This window comes from Cnephaeus nilssonii (genome assembly GCF_951640355.1).
Source record: "Cnephaeus nilssonii genome assembly, chromosome: 1".
In the NCBI taxonomy this organism is placed as follows: domain Eukaryota; kingdom Metazoa; phylum Chordata; class Mammalia; order Chiroptera; family Vespertilionidae; genus Cnephaeus; species Cnephaeus nilssonii.
The window spans coordinates 60,798,503-60,814,641 of record NC_137072.1 but is presented as its reverse complement, the minus strand read 5'-3'; the positions used below and the strand labels follow the sequence as shown (position 1 = coordinate 60,814,641).

The window sequence follows — 16,139 nt, the reverse complement described above, 5'->3', positions numbered from 1 at the left end:
TTTCAAAACTAACAGAATTACTAAAAAAAAAAAAAAAAAGGAAAATTATTAAGAAGTCTAAATTCAAATAATTTTGTTTAGTGGTAGGTTTCACATGGTGAAAATAATTTATTCACCAGATATTTTCTGAATACCTACTATGCGCCTGGTACTGTTCTAGGTGTTAGGGACATAGGAATGAATAAGATAACCGGAACCCCTGCCCTCGTGAAACTTATATTATGGTAAAGAGAGAATGTTCTTTTGTAAACAAGGATGAGAATTCCAAAGAAAACTCAGGAAAGACATAACAACCCAAATGTTCACAAAATCTCTTTCTTTCATTCTCTATTTTGAAGGAAAAGTCTCAAGGAAATTTAGTGTGTTGATATGATATTGATATTATATAAATGACTACATGTTCCATATTTGTATAAACATTTGTCCTGTGCAGAGTGAAACACTGGATGAAGAACACACTGTTCTGAGGGTGTTGGGTAAAGGGGTGTTGTTGGATTCAGTCAGTCAGCACTTCCCCCAACTTATTTTTCATCCCTCTCAGCTAAGTCCCAGGAGAAAAGCATTCTCAGTATATCCAGAGAGCTCAAAGAAAATATTCCTACAGTACAGAAATACAAGATTGGCTCTAGAATTCTTTCATACAGAGGAAAAGGAAGGTGGTGAGGTTGGCTTTTCCAATCTTATTGGCAGCCAGGCAGATTTTTGATATGATAATCCCCTGGGACCATGATCTGGATGGCCTCTCAAGAAGGGCTAATGGCCCAGCCAGTGTTGCTCAGTGGTTGAGCATCAACCCATGAACTTGGAGGTCACGGTTCGATTCCCGGTCAGGGCACATGCCCGGGTCGTGGGCTCGATCCCCATTGGGGAAGGAGAGGGGGTGCGGGAGGCAACCGATCAATGATTCTCATCATTGATGTTTTTATCCCTCTCGCCCTCTCCCTTCCTCTCTCTGAAATCAATAAAAACCTATTTTTTTGAAAAAGAGAAGAACTAATGAAGTGGTCAATGACCATCATCCATGAGAAGAAAGGGAGAATGGGCAGCAAGGGTCACACCACCTGTCATAACCCACCTGCCCTGGACTCAGACTTCACATGAGGGCAAGGGGTTATGGTTACATACTAGCACTTCCCACAGGTACATGCTACTCCAATGGTGATGGATGCAAGTATAGGGTCCAGTGTCCCCTCAGATATGGTTTTATAGCCCAGTACCAAAGCATGTGTGAAAAGTTGTTGGTCATATGTTAAGGGACAGAAACAAGCAGGAGGAAAACCCTTGGCCCATGTATTCCCACTGCAAACTTTCTTGAGCCCTCTCTGACATCATTCCCTCCCGCTTATAAGGCCAAGCTCATTCTTTCCTTAATATGTCTGTCACCCTTCACCTTATGTTGTGTGATGCCAATTCCTGAGTAGGTTTTTGTGTATTTATTTGGTCTTGAACTAGAGTATGCGTTCCTTGAGGACAGAGTTAGTGCATTTAACTTCTGTTTGTTCATTGGATTTCTGTTCCTAACTAGAGGGGTGCAAGAAGCAATATACTGCTTTACTTGGTTTACGGCAGTGCTCAACACTTTCCTGTTATGTGAGTGACGTTTGTGAGCGCAAGTGGGTAAGAAAAATGTTGGTCCCTAGAATTAACACATTGGCAGAGAGAAATAAACTAGTCACTTTAGGATAAGTTATCTATTTCTAAAACACTGTAATAATAGAGAAGTCTTTTGTTTTGCAGCTATCAGTGATGGCTATAGGAATTAACATACACAGAACATCGAGCGTGGAGGTGCTGTTACAGTTCCTGGAAGATCAAAATACTTTCCCCAACTTCGAACATCTGGCATACTGGCAAATACAGTTCAACAATATAGCTGCGGTCATAGTATTTTTTGTCTGGATTAAGGTAATGTATAAATTTCATGTTCTGGATTTTTAATAATATTTTCCCTTCTTTTTATTAACACGAATCACACAAAATGTTGGAGAAATTTGCTTTTGTGGCCAAATTCAAATAGGCAGCCAAAGCTGCTCCGTATTTTAAAGTAAACTAGTGGGACTCATTTGATCATTCCTCTTGCTGTGAATGATGCTCCCTGCTACCTGAGCTCTTGCAAGACCTGTCCCTGTAAGTTTTAACAGAAGCAATAGAGGCCTTTTCAGTATGGCAGCTGGGCTCAGAGCCCCAGGCTACTTTAACAGGAATAGGTCACCCGGATATGGATATGACCAGATGAAGGAAAAGAAACTAAGAGGAATGGAGAGAGGAGGCAGACATACTGATTGGAAATGCTCTTTAGAATGATTGCCTCTTTTCCAGGTAGAGGCCATAGGGAAGCTTTACCTAGAATTGAGGTTGGAACAAGCACTTCTTCTGAGCAGTTCCTTAATCACTCATTTCCTTCTTTTCCCAAGACATAATGTACATTTCCATGTATGTGAAAGGTTAGGGCATTTCATCATATACAGTAAGCCTTAGTTCTGGAGATGCAGGAAATTTCCGTCATTGCAGGGCAGCTGCCAGCCTGTCACCAGTGTCAATTTAAATTTAAATTAATTAAAATCACATACAGGTAAACATTCAGTTCCTTGGTCACTCTAGCCACATTTTAAAAAATATATTTTTATTGATTTCAGAGAGGAAGGGAGAGGGGGAGAGAGAAACATCAATGATGAAAGAGAATCACTGATAGGCTGCCTCCTGCACACCCCCCATTGGGGATCGAGCTCGCAACCCGAGCATGTGCCCTCACCTGAATCGAACCCGGGACCCTTTAGTCCATAAGCCGATGCTCTATCCACTGAGCCAAACCAGTCAGGGCGAGCCACATTTTGAAGAGCACGAAGTCTATATGTGGCTAGTAGCTACTGCATTGGACAGTGGAAATAGAGAACATTTTCATCATCACAGTAAGTTCTATTGAGCAGCACCATTTTAAAATGCACCTACCAACAGTTATTTATTTTGCTGAATTGGTATCCACACCTGGAATGCCTGAGCTTTATCCGAGTGCATAGACCTCATCCTGTATCTCTCGTGTTCTTTATTCAGTTCTTTATTCACTTCAGGAGAAGCTCTCACCAACATACCAAACCTTTATCATTAAAAAGTAGTAATAATATCTCATAGAGATACTAATAGGGATTGTATTAAATAATGTGTTTACAACACCCTGAAAAACATTTTTATGTGGCCAGAAACAGTTTATAAGAGGTCTTCAAGTAAAATTCTGGGTGGCTTATTGAGTGCTTCAGTTGTAAATATCTTGCCCCCAAAACTTTTAAGAACCATTACATTCTTTCAGGCAGGGTCATGACTCAGCTTCTTTGTATCTCCCCAGTGTTCTTCCACCAAGGCTTCTAGCTAGAGCTGTGCAGGTGGCCATGCCCTCTGGGCTGTGAACTGCTCAACCCGGGCAGCCATCCTCACTGCCTTGTCTACAGAAATGCTTTGTATGGCTTTGCAGTCAGACAGAGCTAGGTTCAAATCCTGACTCCAAGCCCCAGCTGACTCCTGAGATAGACTACCAATGTTTTGGTCACTGTTAAGATTTGAGGCGGTCTACTTAAGCCCTCCCCCACAATGCCTGGTACATAGTCTGATGAACAATAAATGACAGTTAATAATTGAAGTAAGTATTTCCTGGAGGTCTTGCTGTCTTTCTCTCTCTCTCTCTCTCTCTCTCTCTCTCTCTCTCTCTCTCTCTCTCTTTCTTTTTTTACTAGTTTTTATTTGTGGGAGGTTTTTCTCTCTTTTATTTGAAACTTCCTTGAGAGAAAATTACCACTAGTCATTTTAATTACAATTTACTGTATTTTAACCACCAGGTAAGTGTAACTAAAGTGAGGGCAGGAGCTTTGTTCTGTTCACTGGTGTATTCCCAGCTCCAAGAATAGTGCCTGGCGCATGGTGGGCAACCAAATACTTTTTGAATGAGAAAATAGAATTTGCTAGATTTGAAAAAAAAGCAAGTTACTTTTCTTTTACTTCGAATAATATTTTCAGGGTTCATTCATGTTGCAACATGTATCAACATTTCATTCATTTGTGAGGCTGAATAATGTTCTGTTGGCTGTACATGCCCATTCATCTGTTCATACCCTTCCTGTCTTTTGCAGCTCTTCAAATTCATCAACTTCAACAGGACCATGAGTCAGCTCTCCACAACCATGTCTCGGTGTGCCAAAGATCTCTTTGGTTTCGCAATTATGTTCTTCATTATTTTCTTAGCCTATGCTCAGTTGGCATACCTTGTCTTTGGCACTCAGGTTGATGACTTCAGTACTTTCCAAGAGTGTATGTAAGTATATATGAAATTAAGAAGAAAAGTTTAACCAGGGATGTCACTGCCTTCTCAGGGATAAAGGATAAATCTTCATGGTTGCTATTTAACCCAGAGTTTAAAAGTAGTTGTTTAAAATTAGAATTAAATCTCTTTCCCAGAAGCATTGACCCACCAATGCAAAGATGACCATACATTCTGAAATGCTAATGCTTGAGGTAACAGCTCATATAATAGTGAGACATTTTAGTAAGATTAGCTTTAGTAAATTAACACTGTTCCGAGATCAAGGTCTTCTTAGCACCACATGCAAATGGTAGCTTTTAAGAGACCATTTGCCTATATTTTTATTCCTAGTCAATATTGTTGCCATATGTTTTAAACATCAAGTTTTTTTTTTAAGAAAAAAATAGTATTTCTAATATTCTAGGAGAAACTCAGTACAAGAATTTTCTGTCTTTTTCCAAAGTTCTCAAATATGATATTAAAAACAAGAAAAGTAGCCAGTATCAGATTTCCATTCCATTTAGAAAGGAGTCAGGAAAAGAGATGATCATGATAATTGAAGTTAATAAGGCTTTGCACATGGGGGTCCCTCATTAATGTTGCTGTTTTATAAAAGTCAGGAATGAAAATGAATTTACTAATTAAGACCCAGTTTTGGTAACACACGGCCACTCTAGACCCCACTTCGAGTGTTTATCAGAATGTGGGATCTTTGAGACATACAATTTCGGCTCTCCTTCAAAAATCTTTTTTTTTTTTAAAGAGATTTTAAATTCAGACCCAGATGGCCATTGTAAAGGTTTAGGGTTACCATGTTTTACATAAATTATGTATTAAATTCATATAGCCCATTGCTTTATAAGTTATCCAATAATAATAATTATTATTTTTTATTAACCAAATTGAAATAATATTTAGCATGAAAGAATTACTTTTATTCCAGAAGGCTTCAATTGCTCATATAAGTAGCAAGAATATTCCAAAGGAATTGACAGTTTTCTGTTATTTGACAATTATCTACTCTGAAAAAAATGCCTGAAATCGTCTTTTAAGAAATGTTGCCTCAATGCTGTACATTCTTTGTTTTTGTTTTGTGGTGTTTGTTTTGTTTTGTTTTGTGTTTATAGCTTCACTCAATTCCGTATCATTTTGGGTGATATCAACTTCGCAGAGATTGAGGAAGCTAATCGAATTTTGGGACCACTTTATTTCACTACATTTGTATTCTTTATGTTCTTCATTCTTTTGGTATGTATGCTTTTATTTAGAGTGAGGTGATTTAAATTTCATAAATCACCATCTTTTCTTTTCTCTACACTCTATTCCCTATCTTTTTTTAAAAAAAATCCCAGGAAGTAGAAAAATGTGGGTATTATAAATCATATTTTATTTTATTTGTCTTTGCTTTACAGTTTTAAGTCTTCACCAAATACCTTTTCCATGGACTTTCATTTATCTAACTATAGATAGATAATAATGTCTATTCAAGGAAAAATATAGATCAAGTGCAAATTTATAAAGTTACTTAAAATAGTGCTTTACCTAAAAAGTAGACTATACTTACTCACATGCTTTGTTAACACAAACATCAGCTTTTCGTGGTCATTTGCTAACATGACTTTGCATTTCTTTCTCTTCTGTTTAAAAAAGAGGAACTGACTAAGCAAGCTAGATCCATTATGTCAAGAGTAATATTTGAGTGAATTATTGCTTGTCAAGATAAGATATTTTACTTTCGCTTACTCATACTTAGCATACCTAGAGACTAAATCTAACAATGTATGGAAACTGCTTAAAAAATATATTAAAAAATATTTGTTTATTCTCTTGATTTGGTACAAATTAACATTCTTACCATTTGGTCTTAAGCTAATTAGGATTTTTTTAAAGACGTTTTGTTCTTCATCTTAACATTTATACATTTATTTGTCTATTCTACTAAGAAAATATTAAGTTAGTTTAACCTAAGCAGTGGGTATTTTTTCATTTAAACACTAACATTTAAGGATTCCTTACATCAACCATCATCTTAAGAAAATGAAACCGTTTTTGTTTTCAGTGGATTTTATAAAGATTCTTTGTATAAAATTCAGTAATTTAGTGTAATATCTCCAGAGCTGGTCCAGGTCCTTAGTGGTTAACTATATAGTATTTACTGAGTGAGAATTAGATGTATTTTAATAAAACTGAAGAGTCAGGAATATCATGCAAGTTCATTTGTATCTTGCTGTATGCATGTCTTGCGATTACTTTTTAACTGAGCCTCCTAAGTTTCTCCTTATTATATATTAAAGAGTAAAAAAATTAGAGGAAAAAGTAAGCCTTTCTTACTCTCTAACATTGCTAGTACTTTGAATTCTGGAACATCTGAATCTCTGAATGTTTACTCAGAAAATACAAACCAGGAATTGAGAGTTCTGAATTGAGAAAACTCACCTAAGTTTTCTTCATATGTTGGTCAGCCAAGTGAGGGACATGATTGTGGCAAGTAGAAATGCCCCAATGTGAACTTGTTTGAATGTTGTCCTCCAGTAGACAGCACCTTCTAAATTATTCAGTCACTTTATCAGATCGATAGCTAGAACATGAAAAGAAACTCTTAATTTTTTTCTTTATACTAAAATAATTTTTTGTACTACTACACAAAAAGGAATTGCTCTCCCTACCCTGCCCCAAGCCCCCAGAAAGAGGGGAGGCTACTGTCAATACAAACCTTTTCTTTTTTTTTTTTCTTTTTTACGGAAATGACAAGCTAAGTGCAGTGTTGGCCACCTTTCTGAGATGATGGCCAGGTGTTGATTTATTGCCCTTATTAACAAGAAGCCACATTGGTGTGAGGTGGCCCAGCTGAGGCAAGGAAGCAAAAGCTCCATCATCAACAGGGAAAGACTCTAACATTGAGTGAACCTTGTGAGACAGGATGGAGAGGAGGGTGAACTTCCTCTCCCACACCTCCAAGAGCCTTTCTCAGCCACTTTCCAATTTTTTAAATCTCTTCATAGGATGCACACTTTAATCCACTTCAGCTAATACATTTGCAGGCATTAGGTAACAGCCATTTAGAAACAAAAATAAAACAGATGCCTGGATTGAAAAGGAGAGGTGGGAGATGTTATTCCTACTACAACTGCCTGCCTTTGGAATTGAGCATTAAGCTAGGAACTTATGTGTATTCTATATCCTATTCTCATTTCTGCTGCAGAATCTTAAACAATATTCCTCCTTAATTCATAGCAATTTAGTAGCCCATTAAAATCCATTCGAATAATAGAGCTCTCATTTGTTCATTCATCAATCGTACAATAAATATTTACTGAGCCACTGTATTCCAGGCAATGTGCTGGGTACTGAGCATGCAGTGGTTAGGAAAATAGAGCCCAACCCTGCCATCATGAAGACCCCATAAACTTGTAGGGAAAACAAACATACTCAAATACACAATTCTATAGTTACAAATCACAGTTACGTGCTAAAAAGGAAAAACAAAGGAAGGACCTCATCAACTGGGTGCAGTGCTTCCAGAAAATCTGTTGGAAACAGGTGTTGAAAATATAAGCAAACCATTATACTGGGGAAGGGAAAAGTCAGGAAAATGGACTATTACTGAATAATAATAACTATAAATTATGTAGCACCATACATTAGGCCCTGTCTCTGGATACTTTACATAGATTATCTCATTAATCCTTACAACAAATATGTAGAGGAGATTCTATTATTTCTCCCATTTTATTAATATAAATACATTTTAAAATGAAGATTAGAAAATTTAAACAGTCTTGGCAGTGCCAAGACCAAAACCCAAGTTTGCTTTACTCCAAAGTCTGTCTTGTCCATTAAGCTTTTCTTGACTATCTTCTTACTACACTTACCATATTCCTATTTGCAGAGATCTTTTTAACTCTTCTATGTCCTGTAAATCTCAAATGATATTATATAGCAATATTTGGCATAAGCATAGAATTCCACTTGTCTGTGTGGACTGTTGAAATTTGAAGAGCTGTTTTAGAGTTCTTCACACCAAATAATTTAGGTCAAATGAAAAAAAATGTAGAGAATATAGATAAGGAAAATAATAAAATAATTCCTCCATTCATAGTTAAATACATTAATATTTTGTTGTATTTCATTCTTGTCTCTTTTTGCAAAATACATCACAATGTATGGTTTTGTAAGTAAGAAAATGTCACATTTTCCTTTGGCATGACTTCATTGAAGAAATAATTTTCCCAAACAATATGGTAGCAAAACTATTAATTTGTGACTTCTTAAGACATCAAATTGTTTTCTAAAAATGGTGAACAAAATGGCATGTATCAAAGATTGGATTATTTACAAAATACATTTAGGTAGCTATTTTAACCTCAACTTTCCTTTGATTTACAAACAGAATATGTTCTTGGCCATCATCAATGACACTTACTCTGAAGTGAAATCTGATTTGGCTCAACAGAAAGCTGAAATGGAACTCTCAGATCTTATCAGAAAGGTATGATAAGCCCTAATTCTCAGAATTGTTTTGTTTTCTACAGAAAATAATCATTGTTTCAGCCATATTTCCAAGTCAATATTAATTAATTGTCATTGTTTAAAGTAAAGAGTAGATAGCTGTATTATAGGAACAATTCAAGTGTTTTTGGAGGTAGAGATGGATACACTGCTAGCTTGGGAATACTTTAATGCCCTGGAGTTAAGTTCTCAATGAACTCTTTTGACTCCGAGGGGAGCTGCTTGATTTCGTCCCCTTTATTTTGATACCTCCTCTAGTTGGCTCTCACTTCCAGATTCAGAACTCAGAATAAACTGGAAGATTATAAAGACATTTCCACTTTCTAGATCTGGATTACAGTTTTAAAAAAGAAAAAGTTTTGGAAGGCAAGTACTTTGTAGTTCCTTCTCCCTTTATCCTTGACCTTCCAAAGAAGTTGTGAAACAGTCCAAGGGGAAGATCCTTGGCGTGAGGCCACAGCCTAAGGGCATGAGAACTTTCAGTTATCCACCCTCTCAGGAAGTGTTTGGTCGTTAAATAGAAGGCAGGACAGGAAAGTTGGGCAGCTTTGTTCTTCTCAATATGACTTCTTTACTTGGTTTAAAGCAACAACAAATAACTACATCCAAAGTTCACAGCTTGTTACCTAACTTCATTTTGCTCAGAACAGTGGCTCCCTTTCTGTTGGTTCAAGCCATAGGACTATGTTGTCTGTGAATCATGTTGTAACAGAGAACTTCCCCTTTTTAAAATAGAGTCCAACGGATGGGACCTAAGATTTTCATTATCCTGAATTTTGCATAACAGGTGATGGTATTTCAGCAAATCTCTGGGGTGTATACAAGCAGTCCTCATTTTGCACGTTTGTTCTGATATGCATAAACATCAATTACTTTAGTTAAATAATGCCAACCTCTTAACACAGTTCAGTTTTCATTTATCACAGCGTATTGACTAAGAGCATAAAGTACAAACTTCACTTGCAGTTATCACAGTATAATAATTGTGAGTAATGGTATAAAGTGCAAACTTCACTACAGATCGTTGCGTAAATAACAGATGTGCAGCCTGGTCAGTGACCAAATATCTCACTTTTTGCAAAGTCTCGATTCGGTCACTGAGGATCTGCTATTCAGCTCACTCACAAAACATGTAGTTGTGTTGCTTCCTTATCTCCCAGTGATAAATCGTGTGACCTTTTACAAAAAGAGAAAAACTGAAAGAGAGAATGAGCCAGCAAAGATGAAAGTATAGCAGAGAGAGGAAGAATGATAACACTGGACATGAAAATCAAAACAAGTGTAATGGTTTATAGAAGAAACAAGTAGCTGGCCGTGGGATTCTCACTGCTACCATTTGAGAGATGCAGGGGAAAGAACCTAGCGAAGGCAAATTTATCAACGTAAATGAGGAAAGTGATTGCGACATAAAGGATGAAAATGTCTCAGAGGAAGTGGCACTGGCAAAAAAAAAAAAAAAAACACACAAACTTCCCATTAAAGGAACTCTTGCCAATATTTTACAACATTAAAAGTGCCAAGGATAAAATATTGGTAACTGACCCATATTAAGAAAGGATTATCATAGAAAAGATGCCCACTTCATGCCTTCAGTTATACAAGAAGAAGGCCAGCAGTGTTCAAAATACGCTGAATACACTCCCTCTCCCCATCCCCACAAAGAAAAAGAGCTGCACTACTTTCCCTGCCATGGAGATAATGGATCCAGTCATTTCTGAGTTTGCCTCAGAAAGTTTATCCATTAACCACATTCTTGAGCTCAGAATAGAACATCACACATTTCAGGTTTCATATTAAATCATGGGCTTGATCTCAGTGCAAATTTAATCCGTGAGTGTATTGGGACCAGCATCATAGGATATCATCTTAGCCTCAAGGCTCACAAACCATTAGACAAACTGGGATCCCTTCACTATTGAAAATCACTACAGTAACAACAGCAATAATAATAAAAACAGCAATAATAATAATACTTTTCATTCTTATAATAAACACTGTGGTAGAGGAACAAATTTTCCTCTACCCTCAAGGTTCTTCTGGCTAGTCTAATAATCAAATAGACAAGAGCAGATAACAAGAGAAAATAACCAAATTTAATATATACATATGTACGGCAACCCCACATACATGAGAGAGTCAGAGACCCCACATGCAGGAGATGTTCAGAGATAGAAAGGTAACTTAGGTCTGATCAAATAATTGAATCGATCCCCCTTCCCCTGGGAACTGACCTTTAGACCACTTCATAACTGACATTCCTTTTTGCTTAGACCATATCCCATTTGCTAAGTCCATTGTCTTTCCCCTCCGGATTTGCCCAGGATCCGGACTGCCCAGAAAATTCCCACCTAAAAAGCCTGCCTTTAAAACCTCTGACTGTCCAGTCCCTGCTGCTGGTGCCATTTTGGGTCTCAGCCCATCTGGTCTCCAGATGACCTAATCTATCTATCTATCTATCTATCTATCTATATATATATATATATATATATATATATAAGGCTAATATGCAAAGTGTCCCCTCAGGAGTTCGATCACTCGCTATGACGTGCACTGACCACCAGGGGGTGGCGCGGAACAAAGGGAGGACCCAGCCAGCAGCCATAAGGCCCCAATTGGCCCTGATCACCTGCCAGGCCTAGGGACCCTTCCCGTGCACAAACTTTGTGCACCGGGCCTCTAGTAAATGTATAATCCCCTACCACTTTGGCCTCATGCATTCCTTCTTCAGTGACTCTAACAGTAACATGGGTGCACAGGACATTCTGAGCTGAACCCAAAGAGGTATGTTGTAGGCAGCGGGAATGGCACCAGGTGTAAGATCTGTGGGGTCAGACTGGATCTGAGTTCAGCAACCTCAGTACTTCAGTTCTGGCTAGGGAAGAATTCAGAACCAAGACTCAAACTACAAGACTCTATTTATTTATAAAATCAAAGAGATAGAAGAAGTAATTCATAGAAGAAACGGGCTTAGAAAACAAGTTATAGAGGTAAAGAAAGGGCCCTTGGAGCTTGGGAATGGAGAAGGTAAGGGTGAAGAGCCCGGGGTAAGGGAGGGGAAGTGAAAGGTGCAGGCCTGCTCTCAGGAGGAAGAGCCTCTGGGTCCTCAGTCATAAGGGTGGAGATTTTAGGGGAGGTCCCAGGGGAAGATCTTAATAGACTATTCAGCAGCTTTCCAGGTATGTCCTTTCAATCTTGATTAGTCAGTGTCAGGACAGGGGTCATTAGTCAGTACAGCTGGTTCTGAGGTCAGCCACGGGGTCGGTCGCTTGTCTGGTTTTGCTGCTATTCTGAGCTTGGAGCTGAAATACAACTGAAGCCTAGATGTTATCTCTGGGGAGGAAAAGTCAGGGGGTCCAAACAAAATGCATGACCAGTCATATGCTAGGGGAGGAAAGGTCACCCTGGGGGCGAGGTCCCACCCTACAATTGTCCTTTGCCAGGCACGTGGGGCTTTCCACTCTGGTGACTTTCTGTACCTGGCCCATTGTCCTTGCTCTGCTCATGTCTGTCTGAAGTGCCTTGAGAGCCTCAAAGGGTCATTGCAGGAAGAGCAGATGTTTAGTAAATAGAAGTTTGTGCTGCCCTATAGATTGGTTAAAAGCTATCTCTAATAATTATTAGTTATCTCTAATAATTGCTAATTATGGGCAAGATCCCTAATTCAAGTTCTTCTAGGTAATTAAGGGAGGAGTAGACGTTTCTCTTGTGCCTGTGGTTAAAGTTTCCTTTGCTCAAAACAATCTGCATACCACTGAGGGACATGTTGGGGTGACTCATTCTGAACCCTCACAGTTTTCTTCTCTGAAACTTCCCTGGATAGTTCACACTCCAGAAGTTGGGTTGGTAGATTGTTCTGTGTCTCATTAATCCAGTCTCAGTCTTGAGAAAAGTTCAGTACAGGTAAACAGTCCGGTCTCATTTCCGGAGGTGGTGATGCAAGTGGGCTCCCAAAGTTAAGCCCATGGCACAAGCAATCAGAGACATCTCTATGGAGACAAACAAACAAAAAAACACACACCAACAAATGTTCATGATATAAGCAGACTATAATCCCAGTTTCTGAGCTCTGTAGGCAGGCAGCCAAGAATATTTCTAGATGTCTGTCTCCAATCATCCTCAGATGGAGTGAAGACAGGCAGTTATAATCTGATAGATTCTCCTGGTCTGCAGTTTGAATGTCTCTGGCAATCTTTTTACAATAGGCATGGAGATTGTCCATGCATGAGCTGCTGTGGTGATATCTCTGAAGTTTACATCAAATTGTCCCACTTTAGCCTGAATGGTGTTAGAAAAGGGCAGTTTTAATTCTCAATAATTACAAGTTAAAGGGTGAGAAAATGAAAATGATAGTTTTGAGGATTGCAGCCAAATATTTAAGAAAACTGGTAACATTTTGTAGCCAGTCCTCCAAAAAGAAAACTAGAAAAATTCCAGATCCAATCCAGTTTGGGTAGAAAAAATTTAAAAACTCAGAAGTCAGTGAGCAGTGGGGTGGTGAGCACACAATACAATATACAGATGATGTATTATAGAATTGTACACCTGAAACCTATATCATTTTAACCATTGTCACCCCAGTAAATTCAATTCAATTTTCAAAAAGTCATTGAGCAGTACTAGAATTTAATATCCATAAAGGTATATTATAGTTTCTATTGCAACATAATTTCTTGTCACTCTCATTTTTACCAAAGATAGCCAAATTAAGATTAATTTATTTGAAAAATTAGTCTACTTTCAACAAATGTGGCTTGATTATTTGTATAAGCCCAACAAGAATAATCATTACCTTCATAGACTCTTTTAAATCTGCTTTGCTGGAATCCTACCTAATAAAAGGGAAGTATGCAAATAACCATCACTCCACTACGCCCACGATTGGGCCGGTCGAAGGATGGGGGTGGGACTTGGGGTGGCCAATTGGGCTGGCGAGAGGAGCGGGGGGCGGGGACTCACGAGTCCCCGCCTCCCATTTCTCCCACCGGTCCCAACGGCCAGCGCTGCGGGAGGACCCATGGGGCAGGCGGAAGGCGCCAGTGGCGGAACTTGGGGTGGCCGATTGCGTGGCTGCCAGCACCAGTTTTCTGCCAGCACCAGTTTTCCTCTGGCCACCCGCTGATCGGAGCCCTCCCACCAGCCCAGCGCAATCGGCCACCCCGAGTCCCGCCCCCAGCCTTCAAATAATCAAGCCACCCGGATCGGCGGGTGGCCAGAGGAAAACTGGTGCTGGAAGCCAGGTGAAGGAAAGTCTATTGCACGAAACTTCGTGCAACAGGCTTCTAGTTTTTCATAAAGAATCTTCAGATTGAACTTAAAAAGACCTCTCAAGGCCAAAAAAACAACAACAAGGGAAGCACTTGCCATCAGGTGTTGCCTGCAATACCTACAGTTTTGGGTGAGTTTCTCTCTTCTCAAGGTCCCCAAAATATCCTGAGGTTCCTACACCTGCTGAGAAGTGACATTCTTTACTCACATAGAAATGCTGCTGGAAACCATGTAAGCAAAGTACCAGGTCAATATTTCCAAGTGTTTTCATTGGCTTCCATAAGTCAATCTTTATTCTTTTTTTTTTTTTTTCAATCTTAATTCTTTAAAGCTGTCTGGTCATATGCATGTCTCTCTTAAATAAGACATCCCAGTCAAAGCCTTGGTAAGAAAACCAGTTTCCATTTGTGTCTTATTATAAAGAGAACAGGTTCTTATTGAATTTATGCAAATAACCATATTGTTCTGAAAATAAAAATACTTATCAAGAGTTTCCAAGTTCTGGAGGGATCAGGTAAGGAGAAATGTATGTGTTCAATATTGCTTACAAAAGTACAATTTACCAATTGTTAATCATAGGTGGTTTAAGAGAAATAAGTGTCCTTTCATCTGGAAAACAAAAAGTTTAAAAACAAAATTTCAAACAAAAAAGTCATAAAAAGTGTAACCATTTTCATCAGTTTATTCAGTCCTATGCAATTAAACTTGTTCTGGCTGACACCAGCTTTTTCATGAGTTCTCTCAACCTTGCCTGATAATCAAGGGTGATAGGGTCCATAGGGTCCGTCATAATTCAGAGAAGTTTATAGCCATTGTTTACCCATCGCAATGTTTCTGGCTCAGGGTAGACTATTTCCATGTTATGTCATCAGGATGACAAAGGTCTGGCAATGAGGGGTCATGTTTGCAGAAACAGCATGGATTTCATCCCCATGTGCCACAGTCTGACAGTAATCAAGTTCAGTCATTTTCATGTGTCCCTCAATTTTGATGACAGATATTTTATGACAGGACATCATAGATTTCCAGGAATCTCACATCATTTCTGGAACACTTATTACACGTACAAATACAACATAAAGAATGCTTAATATTATTTCCTATTTGGCAATGCTTCCCATGTAATTTCAACACACCAAAATAAGCCTAATTATAGCTCTTTGTAAGGAGCGAGAACAAATATTTTGAGGCATTCCCTTCTGGATTCCCAGGCTGAAAATCTATTTATAATTTAAATTTTGGGAAGTTTGGCAAAGTGTATCAAAAAGTTTGGATATTTGACTAAATAGGATCATAAAGTCATTATGAAACAATAATTAATTACCCATTTAACCAAAAATGACAATACAAGATTTCAAAGACAAATATAGAAGTTTCCATGATTCTTAGCAAAACTTAGTTCTCATTATTAAGGATATACAGTTTTCTTAAATAATCGAGGACCTGATTAAGACAGCATAAAACAGAAAATTATTTGATAAAACAACAGAATCTTTGCTTGCTAGGCATAAAAGTTTTTCACAGCATCAGTAGCAAACCAATAATCATTTTTAGCAGAGAGAGAAAATCTAATTTTGCATCAGCTTACTTTTGCTATTTAAGTTTACTTTCTTGATTAGATTTATTTCAGTCTTGTTCAGCTTGACCACATAAGAAATATTTCTCAAGATTTCTTTTTACATTATAATTTTTGTTCTCTTTTTCCTCTCTTTCATTCTGAAACAGTGGCCTCACTTTAAGGCAAAATTAATTTTCTTTCCTTCAAAAATATATCTCCATATCTCATACTATTTTTTAAAGCCAGTACATATCAATTTTTCTTGTGTATAGTTTGTTTTCCCTATTTTTAATTTTTTTGTTTCATTGCATATATTAGAATTCTTAACTTTTAAAAACTTTAATTTCTAGTTAAAACTAGGAAGCAATTGCAAACTGCCATACCAGTATTTTTTTTAGACTGATATTTTTTAGCACATTAATTTCTCTCTCTCTTTCAGCACAAAATATTTCAATGTGGCACAAAACAATAAACCCAATTATCTTTAGTTCCTCTATAATAAGAGCAAAAATTTGATAA

At 37.9% G+C, this 16,139-nt stretch overlaps 1 protein-coding gene across 1 annotated transcript in view; it reads left to right on the top strand.

Annotated features, from left to right (window-relative positions):
• The window catches only part of PKD2 (polycystin 2, transient receptor potential cation channel), an 80,062-nt gene that overhangs the window by 32,053 nt on the left and 31,870 nt on the right, over positions 1-16,139 (top strand). Inside the window, exons 7-10 of the mRNA XM_079769964.1 lie at positions 1,738-1,905; positions 4,119-4,300; positions 5,416-5,536; positions 8,679-8,777. Of these exons, the coding sequence (XP_079626090.1) occupies positions 1,738-1,905; positions 4,119-4,300; positions 5,416-5,536; positions 8,679-8,777 (570 nt within the window). The remainder of the gene's footprint in view (positions 1-1,737; positions 1,906-4,118; positions 4,301-5,415; positions 5,537-8,678; positions 8,778-16,139) is intronic.